The sequence below is a fragment of the Giraffa tippelskirchi genome, chromosome 11, assembly GCF_054371585.1.
Source record: "Giraffa tippelskirchi isolate mGirTip1 chromosome 11, T2T-mGirTip1v1.2.pri, whole genome shotgun sequence".
NCBI lineage: Eukaryota > Metazoa > Chordata > Mammalia > Artiodactyla > Giraffidae > Giraffa > Giraffa tippelskirchi.
Window position 1 is genome coordinate 118942999 of NC_137285.1, and position 17375 is coordinate 118960373.

At 48.0% G+C, this 17375-nt stretch overlaps 2 protein-coding genes across 5 annotated transcripts in view; one reads left to right on the plus strand and one right to left on the minus strand.

The window, feature by feature from the left end:
- Positions 1 to 1122: 1122 nt before the first annotated feature.
- PPFIBP2 (PPFIB scaffold protein 2) overlaps positions 1123 to 17375 on the minus strand; it is a 174797-nt gene continuing 158544 nt past the window's right edge. Inside the window, exon 27 of the mRNA XM_081540878.1 lies at positions 1123 to 2228. The gene's annotated coding sequence lies outside the window, so the exon portion shown is untranslated. The remainder of the gene's footprint in view (positions 2229 to 17375) is intronic.
- CYB5R2 (cytochrome b5 reductase 2) lies at positions 6692 to 16423 on the plus strand. 4 transcript variants are annotated; one of them, XR_014068688.1, is made up of 9 exons: positions 6692 to 6818; positions 8641 to 8784; positions 9004 to 9076; positions 12185 to 12291; positions 12564 to 12693; positions 13285 to 13368; positions 14072 to 14157; positions 15262 to 15357; positions 16229 to 16423. XR_014068688.1 is itself a non-coding variant. In XM_081540906.1 (9 exons), exons 2-9 carry the CDS (start codon positions 8716 to 8718, stop codon positions 16399 to 16401), a joined length of 822 nt encoding a protein of 273 aa, XP_081397032.1. In that variant the 5' UTR covers positions 6692 to 7116; positions 8641 to 8715; the 3' UTR covers positions 16402 to 16423. The 4 variants fall into 4 exon arrangements, 3 of the variants coding, with proteins under 3 accessions (XP_081397032.1, XP_081397033.1, XP_081397030.1); XM_081540906.1 differs by having other exon boundaries at positions 6692 to 7116; positions 15258 to 15357; XM_081540907.1 differs by having other exon boundaries at positions 8929 to 9076; positions 15258 to 15357.

Here is a 17375-nt window from a genome sequence, read left to right on the forward strand (position 1 = left end):
CTGAAAGGAAAAGATGGAAGAGTTGCTGGGGCAATGTTCCTTAACAGATCAGAGGGGAAGAGAACTTAGATGGGAACATGGCAGGTGAAACACAGTAACAGGAGGGAAGGCAGAGAAAAAAGATGCCTTTCTACATTTCTATACCATCTGAGTTCTCTTTCACATGGAAGAAATTTACACTTGCTCTTAATCAAATTACAGGCTCTGAAAGACTGAAATCTCAGTACAAATGACCCAATTACAACCCTTTCTCCAAAAGCATCATTTGACGTTTCTGGGCTTCAGTTTGGCAGCTGAAAAATGGAAGGTTTCTTGAAATTTGAAGTCAGGAATTGAGTTTAAGTTTGTATGGCTCATGAACAAAATGCTTTTTATGCATTGACTGTATCAAAGGTTGCCATGGTATAGGGGAAAGACCTGCATTCAGGAACATGGCCCTGTGTCTTAGCTTTGTGACATTGCACAAGACATGGAATCTCTTGGAGGTTCTTTTTTCCAAACTAAAGTGGTCGTAAAAGGATCACAATAATTTCAGAGGGATATCTTCCACTTTGGGAAATGCTTTGTAAACCCTACAGTTCCATGAGAAAGAATGTTTTATCATGATCTCAGAATGGAAGCTTTAGCCTGGTTTGTTCCATCTTCACTTGTCATTGCTTTCAAAAACAGAAAAAACAAAACAAAACAGAAATTGCTGATTGTATTCAACTAGGACACAGGAATGGTCTCTTTCATATCTTTCTTTGGGACGTTTTCCCCTTCTCCCTTGCTGGAGACCAGCCTTTCTCCTAATATGGGTCTGAGGCTCCCAGCCCAGGCAGGCAGCCACACCTGTCTGTGCAGGTGGAATTCCACCCCTGGAAGCTGTGTTTGCTGTCCTAGTTACTCCCTGTTGTCTCCACAGCCCAAGCTGTGAACTCACAATTACACACTACCTTCTGGAGGCTCTACCTCAGCCCTGCCACAACAGATGCTGTTTGGGAAGAGCTGAAGCAACTGCTATAAACATTGGGGGGAACTTGACTAGCATCATTGGTGAAGCTCTGCCCACAAAGCTGCTCAGGGAGGATTCTTCTGGGTGTGGGAGGGACAACTAGAAAAGGACTACTCAAGCTAGTCTCCTTTTTTGAAATGTTTTTATTTTCTCTCTCTCTCTATATATATATTTTAACTGAAGTATAGTTGATATACAATGTTGTGCTAATCTCTGCTGTACAGCAAAGTGATTCAGTTTTACATATACGCATACATTCTTTTCCATTATGGTTTATCATAGGATATTGAATATAGTTTTCTGTGCTATATGGTAAGACCTTGTTGTTTATCCATTTTACGTATAAAAGCTTACATCTGCTAACCCCAACCTCCCACTCCATCCTACCCCCAATCCCCTCCCCCTTGGCAACCACATGTCTGTTCTCTATGTCCATGACTGTTTCTATTTCATGACACTGTCTCAAGCTATTCTTTTGATTCCTCCCAAAGATACTGTTTTTGGCAAATTCTGGTCACTCCCAGGGTCTCAAGACTTTTGTCTTTATTAAGTCTTATCCTGTCAGGCCTGTGTCAGCACCAAATTGCCAGGAGCTTGCCAAGTTTTTCATGCCACATTTCTGTTCTACAAGTCCAGGTTGAAACATTCCAGAAAGCCAAGCATTACCATTGTTTAATGTCCATTTGCAGTGCTCAGTGTTGGATTCTGATCAGGTAGCATAAGTATTGTTGCTGTTTAGTTGTTCAGTCATGTCCAACTCTTTGGCGACTCCATGGACTATAGCCCACCAGACTCCTCTGTCCATGGGATTTCCCAGGCAAGAATACTGGAGTGGGTTGCCATTTCCTTTGCCAGGCAATCTTCCCCACCCAGTGATCACACCCAGGCCTCCTGCTTGGCAGGTGGATTCTTTACCACAGCTCCACCAGGGAAGCCCAGCATCAATATACTTTAGTTTAAAATCCTTCAAGAGGAAAACCAAGGAAACTCCAATTCAAGTAGTATTCTGCCTATGTCATGGTTGATTGCTTGAGTTCTCCATCTGTGTTCACTTATAAAGTTCACCCTAGTCAACTAAATTTGCCTGCCAAGGTCCTTTGTTCAGGATGACATTTTTGGACAATGCACAGAGGACAGGAGAGAGCCAGGATGAAGAAGAAGTGGTGGAGTGGGTGAGCTGCTCATGTGGCCTGGCAGAGACAACAAGTTGAAGTTGTGGCCAGGCAGCAGGAGGCTGCTAAGATAAAAAGAAAGATACCCATAATTAGAGCAAGGAGAACATCAAGATCAGAGGGGAGTGCCACCTCTTGCCTTCTCTTATCCAAATTACAGGAAATACATTTTTAAGTAAATCTAAGTATAAATGAACAAGTCCTAAGCGACTTGTTGACAAAGGTCCATATAGTCAAGGCTACGGTCTTTCCGGTACTCATGTACAAATAGGAGAGCTGCGCAATAAAGAAGGCAGAGCGCTGAAGAATTGATGCTTTTGAACTGTGGTGCTAGAGAAGACTCTTGAGAGTGCTCGGAAAGCAAGGAGATCAAACCAGTTAATCTTAAAAGAAATCAACTCTGAACGCTCTTTGGAAGGACTGAAGCTGAAGCTCCAATACTTTGGCCAGCTGACTCATTGGAAAAGACCCTAATGCTGGGAAAGATTGAAGACAGAAGGAGAAGAGGGGGGCAGAGGATGAGATGGTTGGATGGCATCACTGATTCAGTGGATATTAACTTGGGCAAACTCTGGGAGATGGTGAGTGACCGGGAAGCCTGGCATGCTGCAGTACGTGAAGTCGCAAAGAGTTGAACACGACTTGGCAACTGAATAACAAGAGACAAAACCAATAGTTCATTCAGTGTGTTAGTTTCCCATTGCTATTGTAACAAATTACCACAAATCTACTGGCTTTAAGCAGCACAAGTTTATCCTCTTACAGTTCTTTTTTTTTTTTAATATTCATTTGGCTGCATTGGGTCTTACTTGCAGCACACAGGATCTTCATTGAGGCCTGAGGGCTCAGTAGTTGCAGTGTGTGGGCTCAATCATTGTGGCATGTGGGCTCTTGAGCACATGACCTCTCTAGCTGCAGTGCTCAGGTTTAGTTGCCCCATGGCATGTGGGATCGTAGCAGTGTCCCCTGTGTTGAAAGGCAGATTCTTAACCACTCTGCCACCAGTGAAGTCCCTCCCTTACAGTTCTAGAAGCCAGAGTTATAAAATCAGTTTCACTGGGCTAAAGTCAAGATATCAGTAGAGATGCTTCCTTCAAAGAACTCAAGGGGAAAATTCTTTCCCTTTTCATCTTCTAGTGGTGCCTGTGTTCTTTGGTTTCTGGCCCATTCCTCCATCTTCAAACTATGTCACTCCAATTGCTGCTTCTGGCATCACATCACCTTCTTATCTGTCCCTTCCTGTGTCCTTCTATTTAAAATATATATATATATATATATATATATATTTGGCTGCGCTGGTCTTATCTGTGGCATACGAGATCTTTTAGTTGTGACATGCAGGACCCTGGTTGCAGGATGTGGGACCTAATTCCCTGACCAGGGATCAAACCAAGACCTGCATTGGAAGCATGGAGTCTTAGCCACTGAACCACCAGGAAATTCCCTCCTGTGTCCTTCTTATAAAGAATATCATGATTGTGTGGGCCCATGAGACAGTCCAGGATAGTCTTAACCCAAAATCTTTAACTTCACTGCAGCTATAAGGTGGATCAGGCAGGATTGGGATGCGGTACATTTGGGTGACTCTTACTGAGCCTACCACAATTTAAGCTTAAAATGGCCAGAGTCGCTCATTTGTTCGAAGGAAAAAATAGAAATAAATCATTTTCAAAGTTAAAAGCTAATGAACAGCCCACAACAAGCTGGTGATTTAAGAAGCACATACTCCAAACATCAACTTAGTCAGAGCACCGGTTTACCCCAGGGAATTCTTAGCAATGAGAGAGGCTCAGTACTGTTATATAGGCTCAAATAGTGACAACAGATGTTCATTCTTTCTTTTTTTTTCTGCAAACACTTGCTGAAGGGCTTCTCTTTGCTGGGCTCTCTTACCAAGCTGGGGATGTGGGGAGTGAGATATGTGCTCATGGCCTATTTCAGGAAATGAGTAGAAGATGAACCAAAATCTGGCCACACACGAGCATCTGAGGGACATGTATAAAGTGTGTAGAAGAACTGAGGAGACACAGGAATCATCACCCTCTTGAAATTACTGGGAGCCCAGATAAATGCCTGCCTTTGTGGCTCAGACAGTAAAGAATTTCCCTGCAATGCAGGAGACCAGGGTTTGATCCCTGGGTCTGGAAGATCCCCTGGAGAAGGGAATAGCTACAAACTTGAGTATTCTTGCCTGGAGAGGAGCTTGGTGGGCTATAGTCCATAGGGCTGCAAAGAGTCGGACATGACTGAGTGACTAACACTTTCACTTTCATCCTGCCCCAAGATTAAGGAAAGCAAGATGTGCCATCTGCCCCTCTAGTCACACAGAGAGACCATGCTATGCAGGGAACATGAGACGAGAGAATAGAGGGTAAAAGCAAAATACTAAGAAAGCCATAGAACAAAGTGAGGCATATTTAGATTCCAAAGTCAATAAAGACTTTTAATTGAACCAAAGGGAAAAAATGAAGTTCATTTATTCATTCATGCAACAAATCCTAGACACTGTTCTAGCCCTAGGAGTTAAAGCAGACAAAGTAAATCCTGTCCTCATGGAGCTTATATCCTGGCAGGAAGAGAAAGACAGTAGGCTAGTAGGTAAGATATGTAGTTTATCATCTGGTAATACATCTTACAGAGACAAATTAAGCAAGCAAGGCATACAGAGTACTTTCAGAAAGGATTGGTTCTTTCTTCAGTATTTCTGGAGCATCTACCATGCATTGTATTTATAAGTATATACTCTGTGTCAGGCAGTGTGCTAAATGCTATGGGGCAGAGATGAATGCATTCACTCCTTTGTTAAATATTTATTAAATGTTATCTATGTGACAGTCACTGTGCTAAGCCCTGGGGACACAAAATCTCTGCCATAGTGGGATTTCCAGACTAATGTGAGAGTCAGATATTTAACAGTTAAATACTCAGAAATAGCAGCTACAAACCAAAGTCAACAGCTATGAATAGAATGTAATATGTACATCTCCTTAAATTGGGGCATTGGAATAGGCATCTCTAAGGAAGTAATATTTGAACTGAGACCCAAATAAGAGTAAAAGATATAAACAGTTGTTATAAACTATTCAAATTAGAGAACTATGACATTGTCACAGGAGATGGGCAACTAGATCAATGTAAGAGAACAGGGAGGCCAGAACCGGACTCATAAATATGTAACAACTGATATATGATGGCAGTGGCATTGCAGGTTAGTGATCAGGTGTGAGCAATACAATAAATGTTACCAAGATGATGCATAATCCATATAGAAAAAATTAAACTGGATCCCTACTTCACATCGTACACAGAAATCAATTCTGGGTGACTGAAAAACTTAAAAGGAAAAAACTTTAAGTCTTGCCAAAGAAAATATAGAATATCTTGACCTTGGGTAGGAATAGATAGGTCACAAAAAGCACTAACCATAAAGGGAAAAAGATTGAAGATTGATACATTGACCACATTACGATTACAAACTTCTATCCAAAGATGGAGGGAGAAAGAAAAACCACTATGGAAGAAAAGAAGAAAGAGTAGTTGCCGACCAGGAGAAAACATTTGTAACTGATATAATTGGCAAAGAAGCAATCTCTAAAATATATATGACTCCTAAAAATCAGCGAGGAAAAGACAACTCAATACAAAGATGGGCAAAAGTTATGACTTTTTTAAGCAGGCATTTTTTCTCAAAGAAAGAAACTCCATGAGAAAAAAAAACTTTAAGATGCTCAACCTCCTTAGTAATTAGGTAACGAAATTAGTTCATAAGCCATCATTTTACAATTAATAGATTGCCAAAAATTAAAGTGTCTGACAATGATAGGCTGGCACCCGCAGGTGTTGGGGTGGGCGGCTTCCATTATGCATGTGCCTGTGGTGGTGTGTGGGGCTGGGAGTGGAGTCCATTTCTTGGCTTCTCTGTCTTACTCAGACCCCAGAGGCAGGGATTTACCCTTGCCACTGGCAATGGGAGAATTGATGGGGGTGGGGACCACCAAGGTTCTGAAATTTGCTGTGAAGTCCCCCCAAAGCTATCTATGCCTGCCATTCTCCACCGTCTTTGGGCTTGTGTTGGGTACCTATCATCTCTCCCAGCAGAGAATGAATGAATGCTTTGTCCTCTTTAACTCAATAACCGCCCGCCCCCTCCAAACACCTGGTCAAGGACTAGGCTCAGAGTAGGAGCTCATTATGGATGTCTGCTGTATATATATTTCTGTGCTCTCTGAATTGGAGTGGATTCCCATTTCTTTGATCAGCAGAGCCTTCCTCCACCATTGCCACAAGTGTAAACAAGCAAGTAGAGGAAGTTCTCCACCAGAGCTGCTCAGAGTGTGGGCCGAGAGGACCAGGATGCAGAAAGAGCGACGTAATAAACAAGGGATGTTAAACTAGGAGCGAGGCGGCCCCCAGCTCCCAGCGGGGCCTCAGTTCCGCCCTGGAAGCCCCTGGATTGGGGTCCTGGGGACAGGGCTGGAGCAGAGCCGGAATCCCGCGCGAGAAAGAAGCTTCGGAACCCCGGCTCAGGGTGGGGGCGACGGAGGGGCCCACCGCCCGTCCCGGGTGCCCGTTTCCCGGCCTAGCTCCGGTCCCCGGAGTCCTCCCCGCCTCCCAGACAGCGCCCCTTGGACATGTTCGGCGGCTGGTTCCGGGTGGGTTCCCAGCAGCGGGGGACCTGGCAGGAAGAGGCCAGAGAAGACAGGGCGGAAGCCGGGCAGAGTCCACCGGACCCCGCAGGCCTTGACGGCCCCGGGGCGGTGTCATCCCGCCGGCCTAGGAGGGGCCGACACTGGGCGGAGCGGAGCCGGAGAAGGCCCAGTGCGGGGCGGGGATCCCCAGCGTGAGAAGAGGGCCGGGAGGACCTTTCCCAAATCCACCCGCCGGCGGGCGTCTCGCTGGAGGGGTGGTGGGTGGGGGGCGGATGTGGGAGCCCCGCGGAGTCCCTGGCAGGTGAGTGCCAAGGCCTCACTGGTCTGCCTCGAAGGGTGTGGGTGTATCCTGGGTGCTAAGGTAATGGAGTATCCCAAATCAGCTGTTACCGAATTCAGTTGGGGCCCTCGCTTGGTGGCAGGGAGAGTGCCTTTTCCACTCGAGTTTGAGTAGGTGAGTATAAGGCACAAGCTTGATTCAGTGGCCAAGAATGGAGAAGAGGGAACTAAGTTCACAGATCAACTCCTTGCCCACCTGGCAGTATGTATTTAAAGAGTAACAACGATAAAATGCATTAGTCTATGGGGAAGGGGCAGGGGTTTTTATGAGGGAGTGGGGTGCTACCCACTTTTTATCCATTTTTGGTCCTTAATGTCTGGTCCTGGCTACCAGTTGCTGTGCTGTGCTTAGTCGCTCAGTCATGTCCAACTCTTTGCGACCCCATGGACTATAGTCCTCTGTCCGTTGGGATTCTCCAGGCAAGAATACTGGAGTGGGTTGCCATGCCCTCCTCCAGGGGAACTTCCCAACCCAGGGATCAAACCCAGTCTCCCACATTGCAGGCAGATTCTTTACTCTCTGAGCCACCAGGGAAGCCCAGGAATACTGGAGTGGGTAGCCTATCCGTTCTGCAGGGGGTCTTCCCGACCCAGGAATCAAACAGTGGTCTCCTGCACTGCAGGTGGATTCTTTACCAGCTGAGCTACCAGGGGAGCCCAGCTACTAATAGCTGTGTCATTTAATATGCTCATATAGTAAAATGAGGACTCAGGGTCTGTTGGAGGTCAGATTCATTGCCATTGTGGTCTCAACTGGTTCCATCTGGTTTTTTTTTCCCTTTTATGTGTGCATATAACCTCCTTTATCTCTGAACCCTTCAACTGAAAGATTTGTCCTGCTAAGGGTGGGTGGGGTGGGAGTTGGCAGGTTGTGAGCAAGGACACTCTTGCTAACTTAGATGGGGGTTGGAGGGTTGTGAGCAAGGACACTGTTGCCAAAGGTGGGAGTTGGTGGATTCTGAGCAAAGACCTGGAGCAGCTCTGGCACCAGAGGTACTCACCCCACGCTTACATCTGTCTTAGCCGGACCTGGAAGGAGGGAGTAGGGGAGGGGAGCCCTATACCTCTTAGATGTCAACAGCTAATCCCCCTTCTTTAGCTCTGTCCCTGAGGATTGATGCCTTCATTCCAAATTGTGTATTAGAAGCACCCCCTCCACCTCAAGGGAGAGACTTCCAGGGCTTGCACCCTTGACTGTAGCCAAAATAGAGACAGATGGGCTTGAAAGGTCCGGTGACATTAGCACTCCTGTGCCATCTGGCTGGGAGTTTAAAACCTGATCTACAGCTGGCCCCTCCCCACACGCCAGGTCCGCCAGAGGCTCAGCCTGCCTTCCATTCTGGTACCTTTACTTCTGCCTAGTTTCTTTCAGGCACAGTCCAGCTTCACACATGCCTTTGGTGTGGAGAGGGTTCCGCCGTGCCTGAGGGCTGTCCTGCCCAGGGCAGGCAGCACCTGAGGGGCCTACTCACATTGTGTCCGGTAGGACCCGTCCCTGCTCTTGGCTGTCACTGTTATTGGGATCACTGTGCTCCTGTTTGCCCTGAAGAGCAAGAATGTGATGAAGAGTCGTCACATCACCTTACAGAACTCTGATACCAAGTACCCGCTGCCTTTGATTGAGAAAGAGGTGATGGGGCAGCCCTCCCCCTCTGCTGTCAGGGGTGGGGGTGGGGTGATGTGAGAGGAAGACAAGGTGCTGGGGCATGTGGTGGCTGGGGAGGCCAGGGCAGAGCATACACGTCAGCATACACGTCTGTGTATGTGTGTGGAGAGCTCCTTTCCCAGGCACCTGAGCTGCCCAGCAAGACTTCCAGAAAGCTGAAAGAGCCTGTCTCTACTTTATCAGCAAATCAGCCACAACACTCGGAGGTTTCGCTTTGGACTGCCCTCCCTGGACCATGTCTTAGGGCTTCCTGTAGGTGAGTGGGGTTTTGTCACCACCAGGACCTGGGTGTTGCAGGCACTCTGCTCCTATCAGAAACTCGGCTGAGGTGCAGAGGTTACCCTGCTACCTTTCTTCAGCCACATAAGCTCAGAGAGGTGGGGCGATGGGCTCGGGGACATCCATTCCCTTTCTCATTGTTCCATTTGGGCTGACACAAAACTGATACTGTAATGAGCACTGAAAAGAAGTGACTCTAGAGTCAGAATGGCTAAGATCCCATTGTCAGCTCCTTGCTGGGCAACTGTAGGCAAGTCCCTCACCTCTCTGAGCCTCTGTCTATAAAATGGGGTTTCCCAGGCCTGTTTGCTACTGGTGGTATTGTGAGAAGTGATGGATGGATATGAAATTCAAACTGTAAAGTGCTGTGTACTTGGGAGGGATGGGAAGAATTGATGTTCCCCTACTGTAAGGAGAAAGGCTCTGAATGTTTGGAGAGGCAGAAGGAAATTAGTGTCCCCCCCACCCCACTACATGGATTCTCAGCAGGGGCTTCAGACTCATGCACACAAAGAGTACCCATTGTGGGGACGAGCCTGAACAGTCCTAGAGTTCTGAGTTAATGCCGTTTCTAATCTGTACCACCAGGCTTCCCAGGGGGCACAGCGGTAAAGAAGCCACTGCCAACACAGGAGATGCAGGTTTGATTCCTGAGTCAGGAAGGTCCCTTGGAGTAGGAAATGGCAACCCACTCCAGCATTCTTGTCTGGAAAATGTCATGGACAGAGGAGCTTGGTGGGCTACAGTCCATAGGGTCACACAGAGTCAGACATGACCGAGCAACTGAGTCTGACATGACATGACAGCAACACCAGTCTGTACCACCACCAGACGGCTGAGCCAGTCTTAGTCTCTGCTAGGCCCAGAGCCTGAACCTTTGTACAAACTGCTAGTGCTGTTTGCCTTCCTGGTGGAGCTCCTCATCCATAGCGTTCTTGTCCTGTGTGCAGGGGACAGAACCTTGATGTCACCTCTTCAAGTGATGAAATGACCCACCAGGCAGCCAGCCTGGCCCTTGAGCCTCCTTGCTGCTCCCTCTCTTCTTCTTCACCCCTAAGAGCTGAGTGTCAGCTTGCTTTCCAGCCCTCTGCCTGACCTCTGAGGCCACTGCTATTGGCAAGAAAACTAAAGAATGAAAACCTTTGACAAGTAGAATTTCTTAGAAACTCTAAGAAATGACCCATTCTCCTCGGTCCTGGTGTGGGTAGTGCACAGTTAGTGGAAAAAGTAGTTTCGAGGCTTCTGGGAGAGTCAGCTATGAAGACTCAGGCAGTGCTCACGCTTCCCAGCTCTGCTGAAATGAAGCTGGCTAGAGATGGGGGCTTGGGACCAGTTGTGTGGACCCATTTCCTCTGAGGTTGCTGCCACGCCAGGCCCAGGTTGTCTGCATCTGAAAGAGCCTTTCTGAGGTTTCCAGCATCAAATGAGTTCTCAGCAGGAAGCTGCGGCTGGTGTTTATTCCTGGGTATCCCTGGTGTGCAACCAGGCCATGGCCAGAGACATTGAGCCTGTCCTTTTTTAAATTTTATTGAAGTAAAATTGATTTACAATGTTCTGTTAATTTCAAAGTGTTACGGTTCTATATCTTCTTCTTCTTCACATTCTTTCCCATGATGGTTTATCACAGGATATTAAATATAGTGTGCTGTGCTATACAGGAAGCTGCTGCTGCTAAGTCGCATCAGTTGCGTCTGACTCTGTGCGACCCCACAGACGGCAGCCCACCAGGCTCCTCTGTCCCTGGGATTCTCCAGGCAAGAATACTGGAGTGGGTTGCCATTTCCTTATCCATCCTAAGCCTGTTCTTTCTTAGCCCATAGTCAGGCTTCAGGGCCCTCCAAGACGTTGGTTTATGCCCCCTCCATCCTTTTCCTCCTTCCCTTCTCCTCCTCTTCCCTGGATCTCTGCTTCTGTCTGCATATGCTCTCCTTCTGTCCTGTGCACACACAGCTTCTCCTCCCTCAGATACTCTGGCACAGAACTTCCTCTTGTCTTTGCCTCATGCCATCTCTTGATTGCAGCTTTTGCCCTCACCACTAATTGCCTTAGTCACTTAAGTCTCCCAGGTTGGATCCAACAGAAACCTGAGTGGCCCAGCTCATCATGTGATGCTGGATCCATAGGACTCTGGCCACCGTGGTCCGTTCATGTCTACCCTGGAGAGGCAGAATTACATGGTTCAAAGCTTCACTCTGCCCTTCAGCAGAGCCACAGGCCAGGGAGACACAGTGCTTCTGCTGGAACTCATGGTCTATGGATATCTAAATCCTGAGGCTCCACATACCTGTGAGCCCAGGTCTGCTCCATGCTAGGCAGCAGGATACAGATGAGGGGGCTGTGATTCATTCATAGACCCCAGTGATACATCCAGTTTAGGAAGAAATGACTTTATGAAGGCAGCATGTTTTGCTTTAAAAAGGAAACACCTTTGTATAATTTTTAATACTCAGCCTCCAACTTTAGTTAGCTCTTCCCGCTCCACAGAGTACTTGGACACAGTAAGCGCACGACGACAGTAGGTTTCTGGTAAGTGAAACTCACAACTACACTATGACAGAGTCAGGGCAGGTGTATGGGGCGAAGTGACTCGTTCAGGGTTGCATATGTGGTGATAAGGGCAGGCCTAGGATCCAGGCATCCTGGACTTGGACTCCTTCCCTTCTTGGTCCTCCTCCCATGCACCCTGCCACACTATGCACCCCCCCCACCCCCCCCTCAAAGCTCAATCCTTTAGAGCAGGAGTCCCCAGCCATGATCCAGTACTGGTCCATGGCCTGTTAGGACCCAGGCTGCACAGCGGGAGGTGAGTGGTAGACCAGCGAGTGGAGCTTTGTCTGTATTTACAGCTGTATTTACAGCTGCTCCCCATCGCTCACATTGTTGCCTGAGCTCCGCCTCCTGTCAGATCAGCAGCAGCATTAGATTCCCATAGGAGCCACTCTCCTGCCCCAGTCTGTGGAAAATTTCTCTTCCACAAAACCGATCCCAGGTGCCAAAAAGGTTGGGGACCGCTGCTTTAGAGAAATCCTTGGTCCTGTTTAGGCTGGCCCCTGCTCAGTCTTAACATCTGGTATCTTTTCTGTAGGTAACTATGTTCATCTCTTGGCCAAAATTGATGGTGTTCTGGTGGTCAGGGCTTACACACCTGTGTCTAGTGATGATGACCTAGGCTTTGTGGACTTAATCATCAAGGTAAAGGATGCCTGCCGCGTCCAGCTGCCTCACTGTCACAAGCCTGTTCAGGGTAGTGGGTGGAGAAGGGGTGCATGCCCTGGACAGGGCTTCCTGGCAGTGTCATTTAACAGTGAAGCTGTTGACCTAGTGAAGTCTTCAGGGCTTGCTGAGACGAACCATGAGCATGGTGGATTTGCTCCTCAGTGTCTGGTAGCAAATATATTCTTGAGATGTATGTGGCTGCAGTCTCGGGTCTGAAGGTGTGAAAACCATGCTGCTTTATTTTTCAGATCTACTTCAAAAATGTACATCCTAATCACCCGGAAGGGGGGAAGATGACTCAGTACTTGGAGAACATGAAAATTGGGGACACCATCCTTTTTCAAGGGCCATCTGGGAGCCTGTTCTATCATGGATCAGGTACTGGGAGCTTCACACTAGGCCTCCAGCTGGGAGGAATACCCCCACTGTTGCATCATTCTAGAAAATTCCTAAGATTTGAGTCACATGGACTTGTCCTTGAAGTATTCATACATTCATTCACATGCCCACTTTATGAAATCATAAGGTTCATGAAGGTAAGGGGGTGATTTGGTGTTTCCTCATCACTGTATCTCCAGCACAATGCCTGGAGCACTTGGCTATTGCTGAAAAATGGATAAAGGGTGGATGGATGGAAGGAATGCACACTCTTCCATTTGCTCACACACTCATCACTTACTCATTCACTAGCATGGGTGAGAGTGCTCTGTGAGGCTCCATGTTAACTTCAGCGTGCCTTCCTCCTTCCTCAGGAGAAAAGGTACAGTTATTCCCCAAGAATGCCCCAGTTCTATTCCTGCTTTGGGCCCTGGTGGACCAGGGCTGGCTGAGGAGGCCACCCTGCCTTGCTCCTCTAGTTTAAAATAGTGCAGCCACTCCCTTAGGTGGACTTGCTTCCTGGGAGGCCCAAGATGATGTTTGTGCAAGTCAAAAGTTGTAGGCATCAGACGTACCCTCTTGTGTTTTCAGGGAAGTTTGTATTCAAACCATACAAAACAAGTGAGCCTGAAACTAAACTGGTGCATCGCCTGGGAATGATTGCTGGGGGCACAGGTAAGAGGCTACTGGAGGCTTCATCCACAGGGTGAACCCTGAGACCTTTCTCACTTTGGAGTCATGGTTCTGGAAGAGGTGATGTAAGAGATTCTCCCCCTGGCTGTTTGAAATAGCGATGCAAAGTCAATGACAGTTCTTGACTCTGACCCTTGATGCCCTGCTCCCCTTAACCAACATGGTGGCTACACCAAGAGCCCCTGGAGCTTCTAAGGTGAATTTGGGGGGGCAGGCTGGGCCAGCCCACACATGGGCTCCCAAGGGCTCCTGGATCCTATTCAAGCCTGATGCTTCCTATCTCTTGAAAATGAATGCCTGAAAGGAGAACAATCATGTAATGTGAACTACCATGTGCCAGGCACCATAACGGGCATTTCTTAAAAAAAAAACATCACATTTACTTGTCATTGGTTCTGTTTTACAAACGAGGACACTAAAAAGCTCAGACAGTGAGGGAGCTGAACGTAAAATGCAGTCTGGTTTCAAAGCTGATGCTACCATGTGAAAATGAGAAGAGATTTTGATGGACTATAGTGTTAGAAGAGAAAACTAAGATGAAGGGTATTTCCACACTTTTTGAGTTCTGGGCACAGAAGTGAGAAAAGTAATCGAGATCAAGGAAACCTGTGAAGCTGCTGCAGACCAGGGACTGTGAGCATCAGAGGGGGAGGGGAAGCCAGCCTGCCCGCTAACTGTGTTCCAGGGATCACGCCCATGCTGCAGCTCATCCGCTGCATCAGCAGGAAGCCCAGTGACAAGACCGTGATGTCCCTCATCTTCGCCAACCAGGTCAGTTCTGAGTCAGCCCTGAACAGGGAAAGAATGTTCTGCTGTTTGTGGCCCCTCCCTGCTCACCGAGCTCACGCTACCCTGTGCCTGCGGCTGTGGAAGGGCTTACTGGGCTCAAGCAGGGCCGCTGGCAGCCAGAGAAACTGAGTCTAGGCCTGTTTTTCCATTTTTTTTGTTTGTTTTTTAAACTCTTCTCCCCAACCAACCATAAGCACTAAGCTTTCCTTCTTTAATACTTAGTTCTGTGCTTTTCCCCAATATAAAATCATAGATGCCTTTAGTGGAAATTTCAGGAAATACAGAAGCATATAAATAATTTACTTCATTTTTTTTGTCTTTGTCCTATATGTGCTGTATAGTCACAATTATAGTTTTTCATTTTTTTCCACTCAACATTACCACACAGGCATTTTTTTCTCATTAATTAATACTCTTTGTAAATATTTTCATCAGTCTATATCAAGTTGTACCATCATTTACTAAATCTCCTTCTCCAGGCTATTCTCAGTTTTCACGGTTATAAACGATACAGTGATGAATAACTGTGCCTAGGCTTGATCACAGTTAGATTATTTTCTTAAACAGAATCCTAGACGTGAAATTGTTAGGACAAGGATTGTGACGAGTTATAGGGTCCAGGATTCGTGTGCAGCAAATCTCTGAGCCTGCAACAGATCTTTTGGCTTTGCTCACTTTCCCCAGTGGAGGCTACAGCCTCTGTCTTCCTCTGCTAGCTGTAGATTACCTTTAGTGTCACATATCACTGCCTTAGCCCCTCGCGTTCCCTGCAGGAAATCCTGGGTCATTCGAGTTTGCCTTGCCTGGCACTCAGGGTGGGTGCAGGAGCTGGGCCTGGATGCCCAGTGCTCAGACACAGCCTTCCAGGTGGAAGGCAGTCACCCACCGCTTCCCTCCACCAGAGGGGGTGTCTGTTCTGCCGGAGCCTCAGCAGAACTTGTTGCCCCAGAGTCTGCAGGCAGCACTCAAGCTAGAACTGGATGAATGGCGCAGGAATGTGCGGACCCACGTGCTCAGTGCGGGGAACAAGTAGGATGCCCTGGAAGGGAATGGCTCACGCTGCTTTTTTTTTTTTTTCCTAGACAGAGGAGGATATCTTGATGAGAAGCGAGCTTGAAGAAGTTGCCAGAACTCATCCAACGCAGTTCAACCTGTGGTACACACTGGACAGGCCTCCTGTTGGTAGGGTCCCCTTTCGTCCCCACCATGGACCCAGCCAAGAACCAGTCCCTGGTTGGTTGATTGGTTGTGAGCTTGGTGGCTGAGGCCTTGGGCTATGTCCCTACTGGGAAATGCAGGAATTTGATGGAGAGACAATTTGGGCTGACTTGTTTGTAAGAGCAGGAGAGGGTAGGTGTCCAACATCTCAGCGGCACTCCACACACTGCCCTGTGACCTCAGAGGGATCCCTGGGTCACGTTGAACACCCACTCCACACAGCATCCCACAGAGTCATCACTCACTGCATCCAGTATGGCCACTTACCCCTTCACCTGGCACCGTTCACCTCACCTATAGGACAGCAGTCCTCACAAGTTGAACCGCAGACAGCGGCCGCAGCCCCAGCCAGCACCCAGCCACCGCAGTGCACACCGCACCCCACAGAGCCCTCACCCTGCTGGCAGGCTGCCTCTCCCACACAGCGGTGTTATGCCTGCCTTGTCATAGAGCTCACTGGCCAGCAGAGGGCGCCACCCAACTGAGCCAGCCCCCAAACACCACAGCGCCCTCTGCCGGGCACAGTTCCTGCTCTCTGCCTGGCTTCACACTACACGTGGGTGCTGTGCTGTTCACCCTCATCAGTGCTTACAGCCGGCAGACACCAGCCAGGGACTCAGAATCCCAGCAGTGAGCCTGGGATCTGGGGTAAATACTTAAGAGGGCTGCCTGGACCCACCCATATCCTCTACTCTCCGGTTTCTGCAGAAAACAGTAGCACAGATGTCTGAGCTTTGGCCAACAAAGCTCCCAGGCTTAAGGGAGGGAGGGTAGGAGGCCTGGGGTCAAGGATGCAAACTGGCTCCTCCAACAGCTTTTTTATGCTTCACCTCAGACTGGAAGTACAGCACAGGCTTCATTACCAAGGACATGATCAAGGAGCACCTCCCTGCCCCTGGGAGGTCCACGCTCATCCTGGTGTGTGGCCCACCACCCCTGATCCAGACGGCTGCGCACCCTAACCTGAAGAAACTGGGTTATACCAAGGACATGATTTTCACCTACTAAAGCCTCTCTTGCTCTTTCCAAATTTGCCTGGTCCTGTTCATGGTTCACAGCGAGCTCAGCTTCATCACGTTAAACTGAGAAGTATCCAAAGACCCTTGTCGTGTACCCTCGGGTACGCTGGCACTCCTCTCTTTTGGTGTGGGCCTAAGACAACTCTTCTAGAGGCTGGAGATGAGGGGGCTTCTGGGGTCTCCTTGCCTGGTAAGATTGGAAGGAACTCCCTTTCAGTGTCTTTCCCATAGTTTAGTGAGATAAACTTCAGTGCAAGGCAGATAGCCCGTGAGTGTGGGTCTGAGAGTGACCCGCTAGACAGGTAGAAGGCCTTGGCTTGCTCCACATGTGAACTGGCATCTTGTGTCCTTGGGAGGTTAGAACTGTCAAAAATGCTGGGGCAGAACTCCAGGAGAATCCAAGTGGGGTCACGTCCACATCTGATCATCTCTCTTGACCCCCTTCTTTCTAGAGTGTGGTTTTTAGAGTCAGACCTATTAGAGTGCTCAGGCACCCTCCACGTGCACTCTTCCCTCTTTTGTAGGAAACCCTGGAAATGCGAATGGTGTTAAAAATACACATCAGGCCAGTTGTCAAGGTGGGCTCCAGGAATCCTCGATTCCTTGTACTTGGCACAACAAATGGAGGTAAGAGGTGCGTCTAAATGCCAAGTCCTATTCTAGAGTGGTGGGTGGGTTAGGGGTGGTTACTACAAATACCTGTATATTAACTTTGTATCCTACAACTTTACTGAATTCATTGATGACCTCCAGTAACTTTCTGGTCCTGCCTTTAGTACTTTCTATAGTCATCTGCAACAGTGACAGTTTCTTTTTCAATTTGGATTCATTTCCTTTTTCTTTGATTGCTGCAGCTGGGACTTCCAAAACAGTTGGATAAAAGAGGTGAGAATGGGTATCTTTGTTTTGTTCCTGATCTTAGAGGGAATGCTGTCAGCTTTTCACTGTTGAGTATGCTAGCTG

Excerpts from the sequence above, each read along its gene's own strand:
- CYB5R2 (XM_081540904.1), top strand. The coding sequence starts at position 6,798 with ATGTTCGGCGGCTGGTTCCGG. Across the intron at positions 14,158-15,257 it reads CCCTCATCTTCGCCAACCAG|ACAGAGGAGGATATCTTGAT; the intron begins GTCAGTTCTGAG and ends TTTTTTTCCTAG. Across the intron at positions 15,358-16,228 it reads ACTGGACAGGCCTCCTGTTG|ACTGGAAGTACAGCACAGGC; the intron begins GTAGGGTCCCCT and ends GCTTCACCTCAG.